Below are 17,379 nucleotides of genomic sequence, written 5' to 3' on the forward strand. Positions count from 1 at the left end.
CTCCTGGCTGCAGATTGCCACAGAATTGTGTATGTGTGGCAAGATTTTTTAGTCACGCCCTCGTGAAGATCCCCTTGCCAATTTTAATCACCTTGCCCATGATGAAAGTGCTCAGTGTTGTAAATGTGAATGCCAAATAATGTGAATTAAATTACGGCAAAAGACCGGAAAACCTCACACCCCCTTGTTATTTTTGACGAGTGAAATTAATTTTCTAATTAAAAAGAAAAAGTACGTGGATGCACCTCAGTTGCCAATGGTGCGAGTTCATACACTTTTATATATCTTGCCTCAAAGGCAAGAATTTGAAAAAACAAAACTAACAATAATTTCAAAGTATTAACCACCTCCCCGTGATGTTTATGTTTAAAATTAGACATAACATAAACATAAACATCACAAAGGAATCTGTTTGCCCTAGAGAGCAGCGTGACATGATCACAACATGGTCACAATGCCATACTTTAACATGAATCCTGCTCTATAGCCATCTGCTCACACACCTGCTCTCAGGCTTTTTGTATATAGTTACAGCCACAGCTATCTTATGTCAACCAATGCATTTTCCAGCTGTTATTTACAACTCAGAGAGAAATGTTAAAACCTAATTACTATTGTCTTTCAACTGGAGACGGGAAAGCTGTGGGATTGTGGCTGTTTCTTTTTGTGTCTCCGGTGTGTATTTAAGGAGGGCAGCTTGGTGACATGTACATCTGCATTTGACAGTTTTTGCTTTAGATACATTAAATGAACATTTAAGGTTTCTCTGGCGCTACCATGAGCAGTCTGTAAGATGAATGCACTATTTATGTATACCTAACAAAGAATCTTGTCATCTATTCTTATTATTTTACTTTGTGTAGTGTTCTCTGCAGATTTTGTACTGAAATGTTTCATCAGTGACTTTTAAATTATTCTGCAATTAGAATAAATTGCAGCTGATTGTGTTCTTTTAAAGATTAAATATAGCAACGCATTGTAGTGAAATTGAAAGTCAGAGAAACAACTTTCTCTGTTCTTGACATCAAAACCTTGTCCTCATTATCTTTAAAAGCATTTCCCTTTAATCCTGTGCATGGTGGAGCTATTTAGTGGTATCAAAAAATCAAATTCATTTTCACATTTTTACTATGATTAATCTTTATTTCATGTGTTTATTTTCATAGTTTGTTGAAATCGAATTATATAAACAACTTTAAGATGTAGATCTAGTTGTTAGTATTTCAAGCATATCTCATGAGATTGCATATGCTCTTACCGATAGTGAATGTTACTATTCTTGTAACCCGAACAACCCCAAAACATATAACCTCATGCTTGAACTTGTTGTTTGAATGTGAATTTGTTTCTCATACCAGTATTGATTTTTGTGTCCTTTCTTATAGGATTATGCTGTTACGGAACAACACTCTGAAAATTGTTAACTCCAGCCGAGCGGATGAGGGGAACTATGTGTGCCGGGCAGAGAATCAGTTGGGCTCGGCAGAGATGACTGCCATACTGTGGGTAAAAGGTAAGTGATGCCCTGAAGGCCTTTATTTTCTGCCAAATTAGCACAAGTCGGCCACCAGTAAACAGTCCCCAATGTCATTTTTTCCTCCCCACCTTTGCTCGGGTGCCAGGGAATTTATTGTGCTTGCTCAGCCGTGAAGAAGGCCTCTCACATTCAAGAATCATATTACAAGGACACACTCTAGCAGTGTAATAGTATGTCTCATAGCTGCACTGCGCACAGTTTAGAACAGAGCTAACCAGGATATTTATCTGACAAAGGTGAGTGTTTTTGCCCAGGTTAGGCTTGGGTTCCCGTGATTGCTCTGCCTCTGATGTCACAGCTAAATGCACTGCCTTCCGTTAGCCTGAGGTGACAGTGCAGCAGCTTTGTGCTTTCAGAGGCCATGCGTGTGGTGCTTAGCCCGAGCAGAGTGGAGGTGACTGTCGGGGAGAGTGTGGTGCTGAGCTGCAAGGCGACACATGACACGTCACTGGATGTGGCTTTCCAGTGGTTCTTCAACCAGAAACCAATCAACTTTCAGTATGACGGTGGCCACTTTGAATACATCCAAACAGTAAGAGCCCGAGTAAGAGCAATAGTACTATTAACAGCAATTTTAACACATTTGCTTTTGTTCCTATCTAACTATTTATCTCTGTCTATCTAATTATCTGCATAAATATCCATATGTTCTGTGTAAACAGAAGGCTTTTTTCCCTTTTGTTTAATTTAAATTTTTCCACATTCATTGAGCCTGTCAACCAACCTATTTAAGTTAATTTTCCTACCAGTATTCTTACTGAACCAAACACTTGTTACACCTGAAAAAGGATCAGGTCCGCCAAAGGTCAGACACCCTTGTGGTATCATCAAAGCGAGTCAATAAATAACCCATTTATGCATATCAAAGACAGTCCTTTTGTTTTGAATTTCACCTGTGAACTGTGAAAATGAGACACTGACTCATACTGGCTCAGCTTTGAAGGTTTATCAGGGTCACCAGTGATTTAGTATGAGAGGTAAGGCTATTGTCAGCTTTTCTTCAAAGCTGACAAGCTTGGCTTGGTTATGGCAAAGTCTAAGATTCTGCTCACAACAAGTACACGGTAGTTATTCCCATCTAGAGTTAATATAGCACAGTATCTCCTCTTTGACTTTTATCCTCTAGAATTGACCAGGGTATACAGGATCAATGATCCTTTATATGCGATGTACCAGCAAAAGCAGAATATACACAGAAAGAAATGTAACCTTTGGCTTCCCTCAGCTACAGGACTGTTTCACTAACCTTGTCTTTTCACCTTCTTCATATTTATCTTTGTTATTTTTGCTGGACCGCTTCTGACCTCTATGTTTCACTTGTTTGTTTAGGACCAGCAGATCAATTGATGATCAATAGATCAATATATAATTTTCTGCCTCAAGGTGCAACATTTTTATACAAGTTAATTTAGTTTTGTGTTTTTTCAGAGGTGCTTTTTCCCTCTCTGCAAAAAAATAATTGGTCACCAAGTTGAAAACAAATCAGCAAGCTACTAGCAGGGAGTCCTGTTTATGTCACTATTCCTTTATCAACAGAGGATGTTAAAATCACATCTGCCCTGATATGTCCTCTGCTACAACCTGTCCTCTAGGGAGGAAGTATTTGCAGTGACAATTCTTTACAGGCACAACAGAAGCCTGGCTGATGCATGGTTTGTAATTTTAATCAGGTTTCCTGCTAAACAGCTGCCTGTAGACTTTGAATTATTCCCAGTCTTGCCTTAGGCATTTCTCATTTCAGCAGAGAGAAAATACGGGTAGCTGAAGAATGTAGCACCAAGCAAGCACCTGAATTAAACAGGAATTTTTCAAGCCACATGAGCCTCTACAAGATGTAAAGGAATCACACTTTTTGTGTCGAGCACATTTAGGCTTGCCTAATACCTAACTTTTTAATGCTTTCCTTTCCCAATTGCAGCAGTCTTCAACAGTGGATCTGATGATTAGGAACATTTTGTTGAAGCATGCTGGGAAATACGGGTGCAGAGCCCAGACCAGCGCTGACACTGTATTTGCAGAGGCAGAACTTCTTGTGCGAGGTAAGCTTGTTATCTGGCAGTACACTGTGACGTCTTGCGCGCTCTTTATTGCTGGCGACTTACTGCTTCTCTTGAACTAATCCACAACTGCAGTACAGAATTACCGTATTGCACACTCTTGGAGAATTTAGTCCAAGTCACTGTGCCACTTGGCTAGCTTTTAGGTGAACAGGAACATTGACATAATGAAAAACTATCTCGGTGAACATATGGGCCCATGTGGGCCCAAGACAGACTTTCAAATTTAGTGAGCCAGTGCTTTAAAGCTGTTAGTAATTCTCTGAAATAATGTTAACAATTTCTGGGAATCTATTAAATTAGCCCAATTTGTTACAAGTGCAGCTCATCTGGGAAGTTGGTTAATTACAGTGATCATTAGAGATTTGCTCCTGCTGGGGACAATTGCGCCAAGACTACTTCCACATTATTGCCCCTTTTTGATCATTTCTACTAATTTTACATTATCATGGTGAATGTCCTCAGCAGATGTTGCATCTGCATGAACAGGTTTGCTATGTGCTGTTAAATAGATTGACTGAAATGTCTAGTGATCAAATGCGTTGGTTATTTTTTGATTGTTGCTGAAAATTGCCCATGCAAGTTCTGGGCTTTTTGTTTTTTTTGACTGTTGTAATGACACATTAATGCATTGTCAGGCTAATCATCATTTTATGAGTGACACTATTTAAGCCTCATTGCCTGAGGAGTTTTCATGGGAGATGGCAGGAATATTTATAATGAAAGCAAATCTATGTCAAGTTAAGCTTTGCCTGTTGATTGTCTGTGTTATAATCGGGCAATACTTTAATATCAGTGGTTGGTGAGTGACACTGGAATACTGTTGTGCAGGTAGACTCAAACTGTTAGTGTTGGGGTTTAAAGTAAACCTCGAATGTGTTTTATTTTCTCTCATATATAACAATTACAATGGTTGACGCTCATATTTAATAGTCATAATTTCAAGTAATGAAGTCATATTTTTAACCTTCAGCTAAAAAAATATATTACTACTCTTATATGTAAAGATGTCACTGAGTATGTCACTCAGCTGGTGGCTGATGCCCTCAGATGTTGGTGTGTTGGTGGTCCTTGTCGTCTGGGGCTGGGCGCTCATGTATGTACCGGCTCACTCCTGGTGGCCGATTGGCAGGGCCTGGCTCCTGTGGCCCGGCTGGGCCCCTTCCGGGGGTTGGGATGCCCTCAGGCCTCTGGCCTCTGGGCCTGAAGCTCGGTCCTCTCTGGCACAGCTGGCTGCCGGCAGAGCCCGCGGGCACGCCACTGCAACCCCCTCTGGCCTCTGCTCCGTAGCTGCTGGGTGACCTCTCGTTTGGGGCTCTACTCAGCTCTTCCCAGGAGGGTGGCACGGTTCCCCCCCTTTTGGTGGTCCTCCTCGGGCCTCTGGATATCTGGGGCCTGGATCTCCTCCATACCTGCTTCATACCCTGGTGGACGGGGCTATGGCTCCCCACACACCCTAGCAGATCGTTACATGGAGAAACCTTTGGAATACAAGCATGCTGATCCACACAGGTGTACACACAGGTGTACACACAGGTGTGCACACGGGTGTTCACAGACGCGGACTACACCTTTCTTGGCTGCTGCCTCAGAGCACATTGTGTGCTGTCTATCTTGCGTGCTGCACAATATCGTTTAATATTTAGTATCTACTGTTATCTACTGCTAGCTAGTTTATTGTGATGGTGCTGTTTTTATTATGTTGCTCTTTTTTTTGTTTGCTTTCTCTTCTGTTTTTTTTTTTCCATACAGGTGATCCAGGTGTTTTGTTTGTTTTTCTTTCTTTCTTCCCCCCCTTTCTCACCGTCTCTTCTCCCCTTTGGTTTTCTTTCTCTCCCTCTCTTTCTTTCATTCTTTCTCCCTGTCCTATCCCCCAGTCATGTCTGTCCCGTTTGTAGCAACCGAAAATAAAATAAATTCATAATTATAATAAAGGTCAATCAAATGGACCAATATGGCAAGGCCATGATGATCCACTTGGTGAAATAAATCCGCTTGGCATCTTTCTTGGCCTTAAGACAACAATTCTGATGGCTAAAGATCCAAACGGGACACAAAAAAGAAAAAGAAAAAAAAAAAAAAGATGTCACTGAGTAGGGATGCTGTGTCATTAATATGATCATCTCAGGCTTATAGCAGTAACTTTCTTTTCTTTTTCATTTTTGACAGCCAGCCAATCAGAGGGGAGATAGTTTGAAAGAAAGTTATTCTTTAAGGGAGAGGAACTATGAACAGAAACTCCACTAAAACCTAGTACAACAAAAATAGTTTTGTCTGTCGTTATTTTACTTCTTCTTCTTTCTTTTTTTTATTTGACATTGTGGATTTTTCACTTTTATTAGAAAACCTATGGTGAGCAATCAGACAGGTAACTTGGGATGAAAAACGGGTGGGGGGGATTTGCAACACAGCTCCCTTGAAATGAAATATTATCTGTGCTATTATTAGTATGTAAAATATGCGATTTAATATGCACCCCTAGTTATGAGCCACAGTTTAATATGTTTTCATTACAGCTGACAAAACAAAACAAATGCATTAGTTAATAACAAAAAATATAAAACATGGTAGAGAAGCACGAATGCATCCCCCGGACATCATTATAGGTGGATATTTGTCTTGTCAACTGCACATCTGCAGAAAGGATGGTATTTATCACTGGCAATGGCTAGCATGTATCGTTCACATTAATTTTGAGTTGATGCAGTTATTTGCATGCAGACTTCAGTTTTTTTTTTATATATAATGAAAATATCTTTGTTTCCAAGATACAAAACATCTACAATTCAAATTGTTATTTTAAGCATCTGCATCATCTGCAGATACAACATTTAAATACCATGTACTATTAATAAGTAAGGACATAAAATAAACAGTAAGTTGTCTCCTACCTGTAAAAGCTTAAGCTGCTAACTAGCTGTAGCTAATAGAAATCAACTCATTCACTGCCCAAACACTGGCAAAACATTCCAGATAGACGCCTATGACGGTAATTATTTGGATCCCACAGTGCAAAGAAATGGCCCTTGCAGTGTAGCTTTCTCATGGGCACTTTTGGGGGGACGCAGTAGATTGATTTTCACTGAGCGCGCCACCTGTCTGCTTTTTCATTTACAGCTGTTCCCTCTAGAGTCCTTAGATGTTTGCTTTAGCTGCAGTATACGTTTACCTCTGAAGACTTAGGTAAACATATGTTCAGCTGTATTAAAACAGAGGAAGGTCTGCCGTCCAGTCACGCTGAGCAGAACTGGCAATTCCCTCCAAAAATCCAAAAAAGGAAGCGTCACTATCCCTTAATCATCGTCAAATCCTTGGCAATGAATCTGTGTCAACCTGCATCCTGCTTCACTTTAGTCAGTTTAGTATGTTGTGTTCTTGTCTGGTGTCTGTTTGTGTAAAGATTACAACAGGGAGCTGGTTTTGTCACCATACACGCACAGCTGCATTTCCCTCCTAATGCTTCCGCAGTTGCATCCATTAGTGTATCTAATTATAACAGCCCATAATGAAAACATCACAATGGGCCAGCTTAAAAATTGATTCAAACAGCAGCAAAGATTGATGATTGTTTGGTTTTTTCCTTTTTTGCGTGGCCATTTCAGAAGCGTTTTTCTTTTAAACTTTCAAACATGTTTTATCTGTGTCTCCTTTTTCTTCCACCAGGCCCCCCCGGACCACCTGGAGTGGTGATAGTGGAGGAGATCACAGACACCACAGCCACTCTGTCGTGGACACGTGGCGTCGACAACCACAGCCCCATCAGCACTTATAATATACAGGCCCGAAGCCCATTTTCATTAGGTTGGCAAACTGTCAAAACAGGTAATCAATAAGGAGCAAATTGCAGCCTGTAGATCTGGGAGGTTAATGTGAGGATATATACAAAGGTCGTAATCCTGCCCAAAGTTCTATACCAAGATAGAGAATCAATCCAACTAGATCAAGGTTACTGTTTTCAAGAGAAACAAATACAATTTTCTTTGGCAATCTTCTCTTACTTATATTAAAAGTTTGAATTCCTCGTTTTAAACAGTTGCTATAGAAAAAACTATGAAAACAGTGCTCTCTGATGCCCATGTAAACATTGCCTTCTACATGTGAGATTTTTAACAGTAGGAATAGGATACGATAGGATAAATAAGAAGCAAATTGATCGTATTCACTGTTTCATTCATTCAAGTGTTTGAATGAAGGCTATGCCTAACAGAGTATGAAGTCACTCCAGTGCAGTCCGAGTTTATTTTAGTTCTAGTTTATCTGCTTGTCCATGTGAGTCATGAATATGCAGCTGAACTTACCTCTACGACTGTGTATGATTGCTTACTGTCTGTGTTCAAGTTTTATCTCTTCAGGCTTAGTGCTTTTCTCCTTGCACCTTGGAAGTTGGTGAATTTGTTTCTAGATAACCTGGTTAGCAAGTGCATTTCTAACTAACTGTAATATTAAATATTTAATTTTTTTAATTTTAGAAGGCTTTAAAAATGCTCTTGTCGTGTATAGTAGTACAATTAAACAAATCACAAGAAGATATGTTAAAAGTCGATATCTATGAAGTTGTCTTAGGCTAAAATTAACTATGGGGATCATTTATGTCAAGTTGTAAACATGCTTATTTTTTCCAGTAAAGTTAAAATGAGACTCTGTTGGAATTGACTATTTTTGAAACTGCAGTTTCCAACAAAATCGCACTGTCATATCCCGACAATGCTTATGGCTTTAAAAAGAAATACTGTCTTACCAAGTAGTAGTACAGTAGTACAAGTTTAAATAAGAACACTTATTAACTAATACAACATATTACCCTTCCCTCTTGCACTCATACCACTGTTCTCAAAAGGGTAATTTCATTTTGCTCCTTGCCTTGTGCGTGTTGAGCAAGAGTCACTTCATCTTCCTGCAGACACTAAGCGAAGGAGGAGATGTGGCTGATGCGCCCGTTTGTTTCAGTCTTTGAGGCTGGTGCTGTAGTGCGACAGCTAGTCGGTCTTAATAAAGAACATGAAACATAGTTTTCTGTCATTTTCTAGTTGAATTCGGCTATTGTTCAGAGGTGCTCAGCAGAAAGTAATCTGAGCACATATCAAATGTCACTGGTGTGAATTTTAGTCAGTGTCATGTCAGCAGTAAGTAGGAAATTAACCTTTTGGGCTTGAATTATAAAACCGATCTATGTTCATTTAGTAAAAAACGCACTTTCAGTGCTTAGAAAGAAATCCTTTTCTTCTGTAACTACATGGAATAGCCATCAATTACTATCACTTAGCATTAAAGAATGAAGGCTTGCTAAGCGTCGTGTGTAATCCATCTTAATATGGCGTGTGATAATTATAGCAGAGTTTAAGGTGTGATAATGATTCATCCCCACAGATATATAAATCATACTTTGTATACCCTCCTCTCACATCATGTCTGTTCAACTACATTTAATTTGATAAAGCACAATTAGGTCTCTCTGATATATTGTCAGTGTTGAACTTGTTAAGATTAGCATGAAGGGGATTGGGTTTTTAGCTCCTGCTCCTTACAAACAGAGTTATCAGCTCATGTTTGGAGAGCAGCCTGCTTGACAGAGTGATCTCATTGTGAGCCGCTGTGAATGATAAGAGTGTAAGCTCCACTGCTTTAGAGACCTCTGGTTCATTTGTGACATGGATATGCTTTCAGTCAATGTTTGTTTGTTATTGCAGGATCAATATTGACAACGCTTGATTATGGCAGTGCTGAAGCAACTAGATTAGTTGCATTATCTCCTTGTAATTCTATTATAAATACATTCATAAAATCTGATTTATTTTTTTTCCTTTAGTCTGAGGCTGTAATTTAATTGCATTGGTTTGTTCTGCTGAAACTGCAAAAAATGGTTGAAATCACCTTCACTCTGTGTAACGTTTTAAGCTGTTGTTCATGCGTCAAAATGCCATATATCACCTTTAAAGCAAATTGTGTAACATCACCACCTGGTGTGAAAATATAACAAGTCACAGTGAATCTGTGAGGATGATAAAGAAGTTGTACAGTCCATAAGAACAAAGGAATCTTAGTTCACACTAGTTTTTAACTGAAAGGCAGGTTAAAATCTCCCAACACTGACATTTTGCATACAGGCATAAATTGTGACCCTTTTTTATGTCATCCTACAGTTTGACAGGATTAGATTTAAGAAATGTTATGCACAGTATGTTTTCATATGTAGACTTTGTCAACAGACTTTGTAAAAAAAAAAAAAAAAAAAAAATTTTGTAGGCCACAATCCAGGCTGTGTTGCTCTTCCAGATCTGTGCCACTTCTTGCCTGTTTCAGTGGCTTTTCACAGTGAAACACTTACTTAGTTGCATGATTGAAGTCAAAACCTTTGATTGTTTGGCCATAAAAAAAACCTCTGGCCTCTCCTGGTTGCATTTTATTTCTGTTTATTGCATGCTATACTATTCTTTGGAGAGGATTTTATAAAAGGCATATGATACCTTACTGATTTATTCAATGTGCTTTCTGCAAACACCTTTAAAGCGCTAAGCTGGCACTTAGGGTACTTACCTATTATATACTGTACATAAGGAAAACTGAAGTGCTATAACTGCAACGTTGTTCTGAATAAATAAACGCACAGGAAATACTCTTGTGTGCAGACCCAGAGCCAGTGACAGGAGACATGGAGTCAGCCATGGCTGTGGAGCTCAACCCCTGGGTGGAATATGAATTTAGAGTGGTGGCCACCAATGCAATTGGGACCGGAGATCCTAGTGCACCTTCGAGAGGAGTTAGAACTAAAGAAGCAGGTAATACAGATTTTGACAGACATCAGCTGTAAGAGCACAATTATATTTATTATAGTCAATTCAAAATCCAGTTGATAACTTATTGCTGTTAGAGAGCTTAGCTGTTGCCCCCATATGCCACTTCAGACCCATGTTGTATTCCCACTGTTTATGTACTCTATTTTAATTGGGGAGGACGTTGAAAGTAAGCTGCTTATGAATGTGAATTTCAACAAGTCTAGTGTTTCTGTAAAAGCAGCCAGGCTTTTAAAGCCCCAAGGCAACAACACAGCAAAATATAGCATTTACGGTGAGCAAAAATTCACTGTGCTGCTTCACTAACTGCTCATTTTCTGTCTGCAAAATGCAATAATTATAAAGGTCAGTGGTCATTTCAAAGTGGCTTATTTAATCTGTCCCATCTCTTCAGCGTAATTAACAGACTAATAGCTGTATCTACGCACAGTTGTGGTAATCCATCCCAAAGTTACAATACGTGATCTAAATGTCAACAAATAGGTTCCAGTTCAAAACACAGCACTGGAAACCTACAATAGCTCTCACTTTGATTGACAGATGTTTCAGTGAAGGCACAGCCACCAAATAAGGTAGTTTTTTTTTTTTTAGCTGTTTTCTGATGCTTTGACTATAGTTTTAAAAAAGGAGATTTTGTAGTCAGTGTTAACCTCTCTGTTTTCCACAGTCCCATCAGTGGCACCATCAAACGTTAGTGGAGGAAATGGGCGCAGACATGAACTGGTCATCTCGTGGGAGGTAGGTTTTCTGTCCAATTCACTCAAGTTTGACAATGTGCAAAATAAACGAATGAATTAAATGTGTTAAAGGCAAATCCCTTAATTTAAAAATAATACTTCTCACGAGCACAAGATCCAAACATTGGAATTCCTCTGAGACCGTATAATCATAAGCAGAAATAGCACATAAATAACATATAGAAGGATTTTTCTTTGAAATTCAAGATGCTAAATATATAAACATACTCCTGTTTTTACAGAATCTTATAAAAAGCTTGTCAATGTCTTGAGGCCAGATTGAAGATAGAAGAACAAGGAATAATGACTGCAATAATCAGTGCAAGTCAAAGTTACCCTGATAATAAATGTTACCCCAAAAGGATTTAGAAATACTAATACCATTTTTATTATCTTATCTCCGATTACTTTTATTCTCTGGATTCATAAAATAGTGCCTCTCGTTTTCTCCTGTGACCCTGTAGAACAAAGCAGTGCCTCTGGTAGTGGAAACCCACATGCATAAAGGCACATCATGATGATTATTTTTAGGATCATTTACATGAGTAAACATAAGAAGACATCTATAGCCTGTAAATATTCATCATTTAACTTGAGGAAGTATTACTCACTAGGATTAAAAATGTGATAATGGGACTCTGTGTAAGGAAATTTATCATCGCCTAGACGCGTCTGAAACAGCATGATGAGAATCAGTAATGTAATCCGAGAGTAAAAACGAGCCCACTGCAAGAAGGTTTATTGTAAACATCACTAAGTACATTTCTGACTTTATTCACTGTTTAACAGTGACTACTAAAAAGAAAAAAAATGCATATCATCTAATAATCATGTAGATGTTGCCGTCACATGAGCTGCATGTGCTGCTCATCCTAAAAAACTTCACTTCCTGGGAATACTTGTCAGACATTATTAAGGAGGATAAAGCATGGTTGATGGATGACGGTAGTCCTTGTGGTTCTAAGCTTGAAGGAAATGGTCTGATGGTTTCACGATACACAGATGATTGCATTCGTTTCCAGTCAGTTGCATTCACTTGAGGTGAGATGCGATGACTAGCTGCAGTAACGCTCGCTGTGTTTTTAGGGACTTGCATTTGATTGTCATGCTATTCCCAGAACCATCAGCGTGAGATCTAATTAACACATAGACAAAAGTTTCAGCAGCTCGAAAAAATAAAACGAGATCTTAGAGAAGTTGTGACTCTTGTATAGAACAAATTAATAGTACCTGTGATTACACTATCCTGCTAATACAAGGTTTTACATTTCCTTTTGTAAGAACCAAGTTTGGGATACAGCACTGTGCAAAAGTGGAGAGTCAACTCTCATTTCTTTATATTTTCCTTGGAAAAATTGGAAATGTGCTAACATACACGGATATGTTGTTTTTGCTACGGAATTTCTAGACACAGAACTGGTTCATCTTTCGATTCAGGTGACTTTTCTGTGCTTGAATATATAAGGTCATATAACACAACATAGGTCAGTGTTAAGTGCTTAACCAAGAAAGGGAAACATTCCTCTTAAAATGTTCAGATACAAGGACTAGGCCAAAAAATGATGGAAAAAGCAGCCAATGTCCAAAGGAAAACTTTGAAAGTAAAAACAACTTAACTTTACAAGAAAGTCTGGCTTCTTGGAAGCAAAATGGTAACAAGATGAGGGGTGACTCAGCTTTATCACAGTACTGTAGGTATCAGAGAAAATTGTGTAGTGCACAAATATACCTCATTAGACATTTTCTACTCACTTAAAACTTCCAAAATTAACATGTCTTTAGACAATGTGCAAAGGCCATAGTTCATAAACAGCAGGGCTCTATTTACATGTAGGCATAAGTTGAAGGATGAACTTGAAAACACTGAGGTTGCTTCTTCAGTTCTAGCTGTTTGTGACTTCATGTGCCCCAAAGTGAAAGGAGACAACTCAATAATGAGTTGGTAGAGTGGCCAACTACCGAGAATGTGTCATGGTGTGCTGTGTGGCAGGCAGGAATTGGACCCAAAATGCAGGACTCATGGAGGCAAAACGTGAACTTGAAGGCAGCTTTATTGCTGACCAAAGCAAAACCAAACAGAAAACCTAAACTGGAAAGCTAGAACCAAAATACACAGGAGAGACAGGAGGCAAAGGAATACACAAGCTAAGAAATATAGAACAGAAACCAAAACACCAGTAGTCATAAGCCAAGAACCAAAAGGAAAACAGCCCAATAAACAATAATATAGAATCAAAACACTGGGCCACAGGCCCAGGACCGTGACAGAATGGTGTCAAACATGAGTGTGTTTTACCCACAACCAAGGCTTACCTGCTGAGAGCGCAAGTGTCGAGTTCACATAAGTTTTTATCGTTTCCTTTTGTGAAATACAAAGCTCTTGAAACCTGAATTATTTATTCATTGTTCATCTGTCCACTTTCAGCACATCACAAAACTAACACATACAGTTTCTTGTCATGGCATTGTTGCTTTTATTGGCCCACTACACCTTCTGTGTGTACACGTTATAAAGTTTCTAACAAGCAGTGTTTCCCAGTGTCAAGCCACTAATACCGGCATTCACTCCAAAAGTTATTAATCAAACACCTGACTGTTGCAAAATACCCAAACCTGTTTTTTTATGTTCACCAACCTTTTCATTTTGATTAATTATTCTACTGTAAGTAATCGGCCGTGTTCTTGACAGATTGTTACGGTTCGCACATTGAAGTCTGTTGAAAAACATGTAGATCCGTTAGAAATGATTTCTCCACTGATAATTTCCTCAAAACAAACCATTCATGTCAGTTTCCCCCTTGTGTCTCCATTCACAACACCGGGCAACCAGGGAAAACAGCTGCACATTCCATCTTCTTCTGAACATGTCTGGCCACAGTAACACCTGGAGGTGTGCAGTTCTAATTACAGTCCAGGTGTGCATAGTCTGTATGCTTGATTGCAGCGATGTTTTGGAAAAAATGTTAAAATTTTCCTAAAAACTAGAAAATGAATTTTGATAACCCTAAGTTATATATTTTTTATATAAGAATACATTTTTATTTCTACTTCCATTCTACATGTGGCACGACAGTGGGACTGATTTGCAAACCAAATACAATTGTGCACTGTTGCATAGAGAAGACATAACTGTAAGATTATCTATTTTTTTATTGAACACCAGAAACAAAGAGGTAAACCACATTTAACTATACTACCGTGAAATAAGCTGTAGCACTACAGAATTCTTTCTCATCAGCTGTGTCAGGTGTAGGTGGTCAAAAGCAGACCAAAGTGCGCTTTTACACCCTAAACTCAAAAGTTCTTGAAGCTTGGGCCCTCGGTGTGTTGCTGATTGAAAAGAATTTCTCTGCTTCTTTGTTACTGTAACTTACTGCAGCTGTCATTTCCAACAAACACAACAGTTTGCACTACATACTGGAAAGTTCCTCAGCTGTAGAAACAAAGATAAAATAACCCAGGTGGTGATGCACTGAACTCCAAGGCAGCATTGACCCTTTTGTTAGGAAAGGCAAGGGAGATGCACATTATCTCCCTTGCCTTTCCTAGGGGGGTATATCACATAGGATGCCATGTGAGCTGTGAGGGGCTCAGGTGAACATTCATCATTAGGGCAAAGTGACCTTTTTCCATTTAGACACAGAGACGTGGGAGACCCATCTGCTGTGATATACTGGATGATTTTCTCTGACTTTCATTGAATTTATACTCAGATATGGAAAGTCATTGGCCCACCGGGACAGAATAGTTTTCCTCAGGACCAACCGTTGAACTGGCTGTTGTACAAAGGCAGAACATACACGAGATAACAGACTAAACATCTGTCTACAGTCATTTCCAGCACATGTGCAGATTGTGGTTATAAATGGCTCTGCATTTCAACATGTATAGATGATGTGTTGGGAGCTGTGGCAATATTACCAGGTTTATTACAAGCTTATTATTAACAATGGCCAAGGAGTGGCTCAAGATCATAGCTCATTGCATTTTAAACAGGGTTCTAATTTAGCCTTGAGAAATTTGCTTAAACATCACGGATCTTAAAATTAGAGGGCGCAACTTGGTAATAATTGCAAAAATTGCTGACACAGTTCAAAGACGGCCAGCTGGGCCGTTTACTACACAGAGCTACATCAGTCTGGCAAGTGATTAAGATGTACTGAATTTAAAATTTGGTCCCACCAGAGAGGCGCAGTAAAGATTAACCTTGACTCTTAGCGTCATGCTCTCTAAATCCAGAGGTGTTTATGAAAATCTGTTTGTAATCTCAAGCTACAATAGTTGTAGAAAATATAATAAGTTTCACAACAAGTAAGCGGGATATTAGTATGAACCATTTCCAAGTGGACAGCCTGGCTCTCAGCCAGATTCAGGCCAATGCAGCTACTGAATTGCTATGAGCAATTGCTGAGAATTTGCAATTGAGATCAGCTGAAGGATACATTAACAGGGGACCAGTGAACAGATGTAGAGGCAACTGACAGTTATTCTTGTAGTTATTAAGTATGGGAGCCCAACTGCCACTGGGAAGATAACCTTCACATCAGGAGATGTGCACCTCCATGGCACATTATGGGGGATAATGTCCATTCCAGATGGGATGCTGTTTGGTGGTAGACCATTTCCTATTTATAACTCAAGAGTGTCATTAGCTTGGCTAGTATAGCACAATGACATCCATCTTATAAATACCATAGCGCCCCATGTTGAGGGACGCATAAAGCTCATAAAATAACGATTGATGCTTGGTAGGACACAAAAGCCTAATAAAGAGCCCTTATGAGTCATGCGTGAATTTAAATAATTACAAACAACAATTTCTTGCTCACGATTCTCCTCATAAGGTTATAGCTGTGACTTTCGTTCACGCACATCCATGATCTGAAGAATTAGGTTCTTCCACGAGTGGCTCGGCATAAAAGTGAGAGCGAACATTATTCAGTCTCCTCATTTGTTTTCATTCAGACATTTTCTCCAGTCAGATCAAGTCACTTGTGAAGTAGCGAGCCTACAACAGTGAAAAATTTAAGTGCTTCTTCAAGAATTATATTGTCTCTCTGCCAATTTTGGGGTACAAGAATTGGTCACCCATCAGGAAGTGTGTCAGTTTTCGAGAGAATCACAGCACAATGCTGAGACACTTCACTTTGATACAGTAGCCTCCTTCTGGTTCTTGGCATTTTAAGTAGTTTTAGCTCTACCCTATTTGTTCTTGCTTCTGCTAAATGCTTTTGGAAATAAATCAAGACTCTGTCAGTGATCAATGGAGATGGATATTAGAGGAGACGGAGCAGGAATGTTAGCCCTTTTTGGCAGTCAGGGCATGTGAGCGCATGGCAGTTCCGCCTTTCCAATCATCTGTGGAAAGTTGTCAGAGCCTGGACAGCCATGGTGGGCAGGGTTATTAAGCAGGATGAATGACTAAACAGTCTCTGCAGCTTCATTCAGCCATCTCTTTAGAGGCGACTGCGAGAGACTGCTTTTACACTTGTAGCCAAAGGGAGGACCATTAGTGATGCCTCCATAGTCCCCATCACTGAGCCTTAAGACTTACCTCAGTTCAAACTCTGTCTACACTTATCTGTGACTATCTCACATCCCAAAGTCTTTCTGAACTTAACTAGCTAATTTGTTCATGCTGTTTTGTAAAGACCTGTGTTCCTTGGCATCTCTTTCAAATCTCTGCCAGACGTGAGAATAATTTTGATGGAAGCTAATTCATTTCCACTGATCATCCCTGTAATTAGGCAGTCACGGTGATTGGTCATTGTCGAATGAAATGTGAACTACATCTCTATTCCCGCGCAATCCCCCTACAGACCAGATAGCTAATGCGGGTGATGCCTTCAGGGGACTGTATCACTCTGAAGCTTATGCAAATCAACACATTACAGCAAATGCAGCATACTTGCCAAAAACAGGTATACAGGTGTTTGTCATTTATTAAATTTAGCCAAAGATTTAATCCCTGCAGCTCATATTTTAATTAGATTCTAGCTCACTTAATAAATTGGCACTTGATTTGATGAAGTACAGAGCAGCTGTGGAAGACACTTCCCAGTTTCACCACTATAGGAAAACCACAGATAATCACTGGAAACCCGTGTCCCCAAAATCCTCCTGTCAGACATGGAAAGATAAATAGCTACATAATGGGCACAACTGAGCCAGATATGATTTGTTTCCATTGCTCAAGACTGACTGCATCTTTATTAATACTGGCAGACAGTTGCAGTAAATGGGTAGGAAATTGAAAG

The 17,379-nt window shown here is 39.3% G+C and overlaps 1 protein-coding gene across 4 annotated transcripts in view; it reads left to right on the plus strand.

Moving 5' to 3' along the window:
* cntn5 (contactin 5) overlaps positions 1–17,379 on the plus strand; it is a 119,002-nt gene that overhangs the window by 92,269 nt on the left and 9,354 nt on the right. For 2 of the 4 annotated variants that reach the window (XM_040037625.1, XM_040037627.1), the window contains 6 exons: positions 1,386–1,513; positions 1,894–2,081; positions 3,456–3,576; positions 7,258–7,416; positions 10,221–10,370; positions 11,053–11,123. In XM_040037625.1, coding sequence (XP_039893559.1) covers positions 1,386–1,513; positions 1,894–2,081; positions 3,456–3,576; positions 7,258–7,416; positions 10,221–10,370; positions 11,053–11,123 — 817 coding nt within the window. The remainder of the gene's footprint in view (positions 1–1,385; positions 1,514–1,893; positions 2,082–3,455; positions 3,577–7,257; positions 7,417–10,220; positions 10,371–11,052; positions 11,124–17,379) is intronic. The other 2 variants (XM_040037626.1, XM_040037628.1) reach the window with 1 other exon arrangement.

The sequence above is a fragment of the Simochromis diagramma genome, unplaced genomic scaffold, assembly GCF_900408965.1.
Source record: "Simochromis diagramma unplaced genomic scaffold, fSimDia1.1 OVJJ01000463.1, whole genome shotgun sequence".
Classification (NCBI taxonomy): domain Eukaryota; kingdom Metazoa; phylum Chordata; class Actinopteri; order Cichliformes; family Cichlidae; genus Simochromis; species Simochromis diagramma.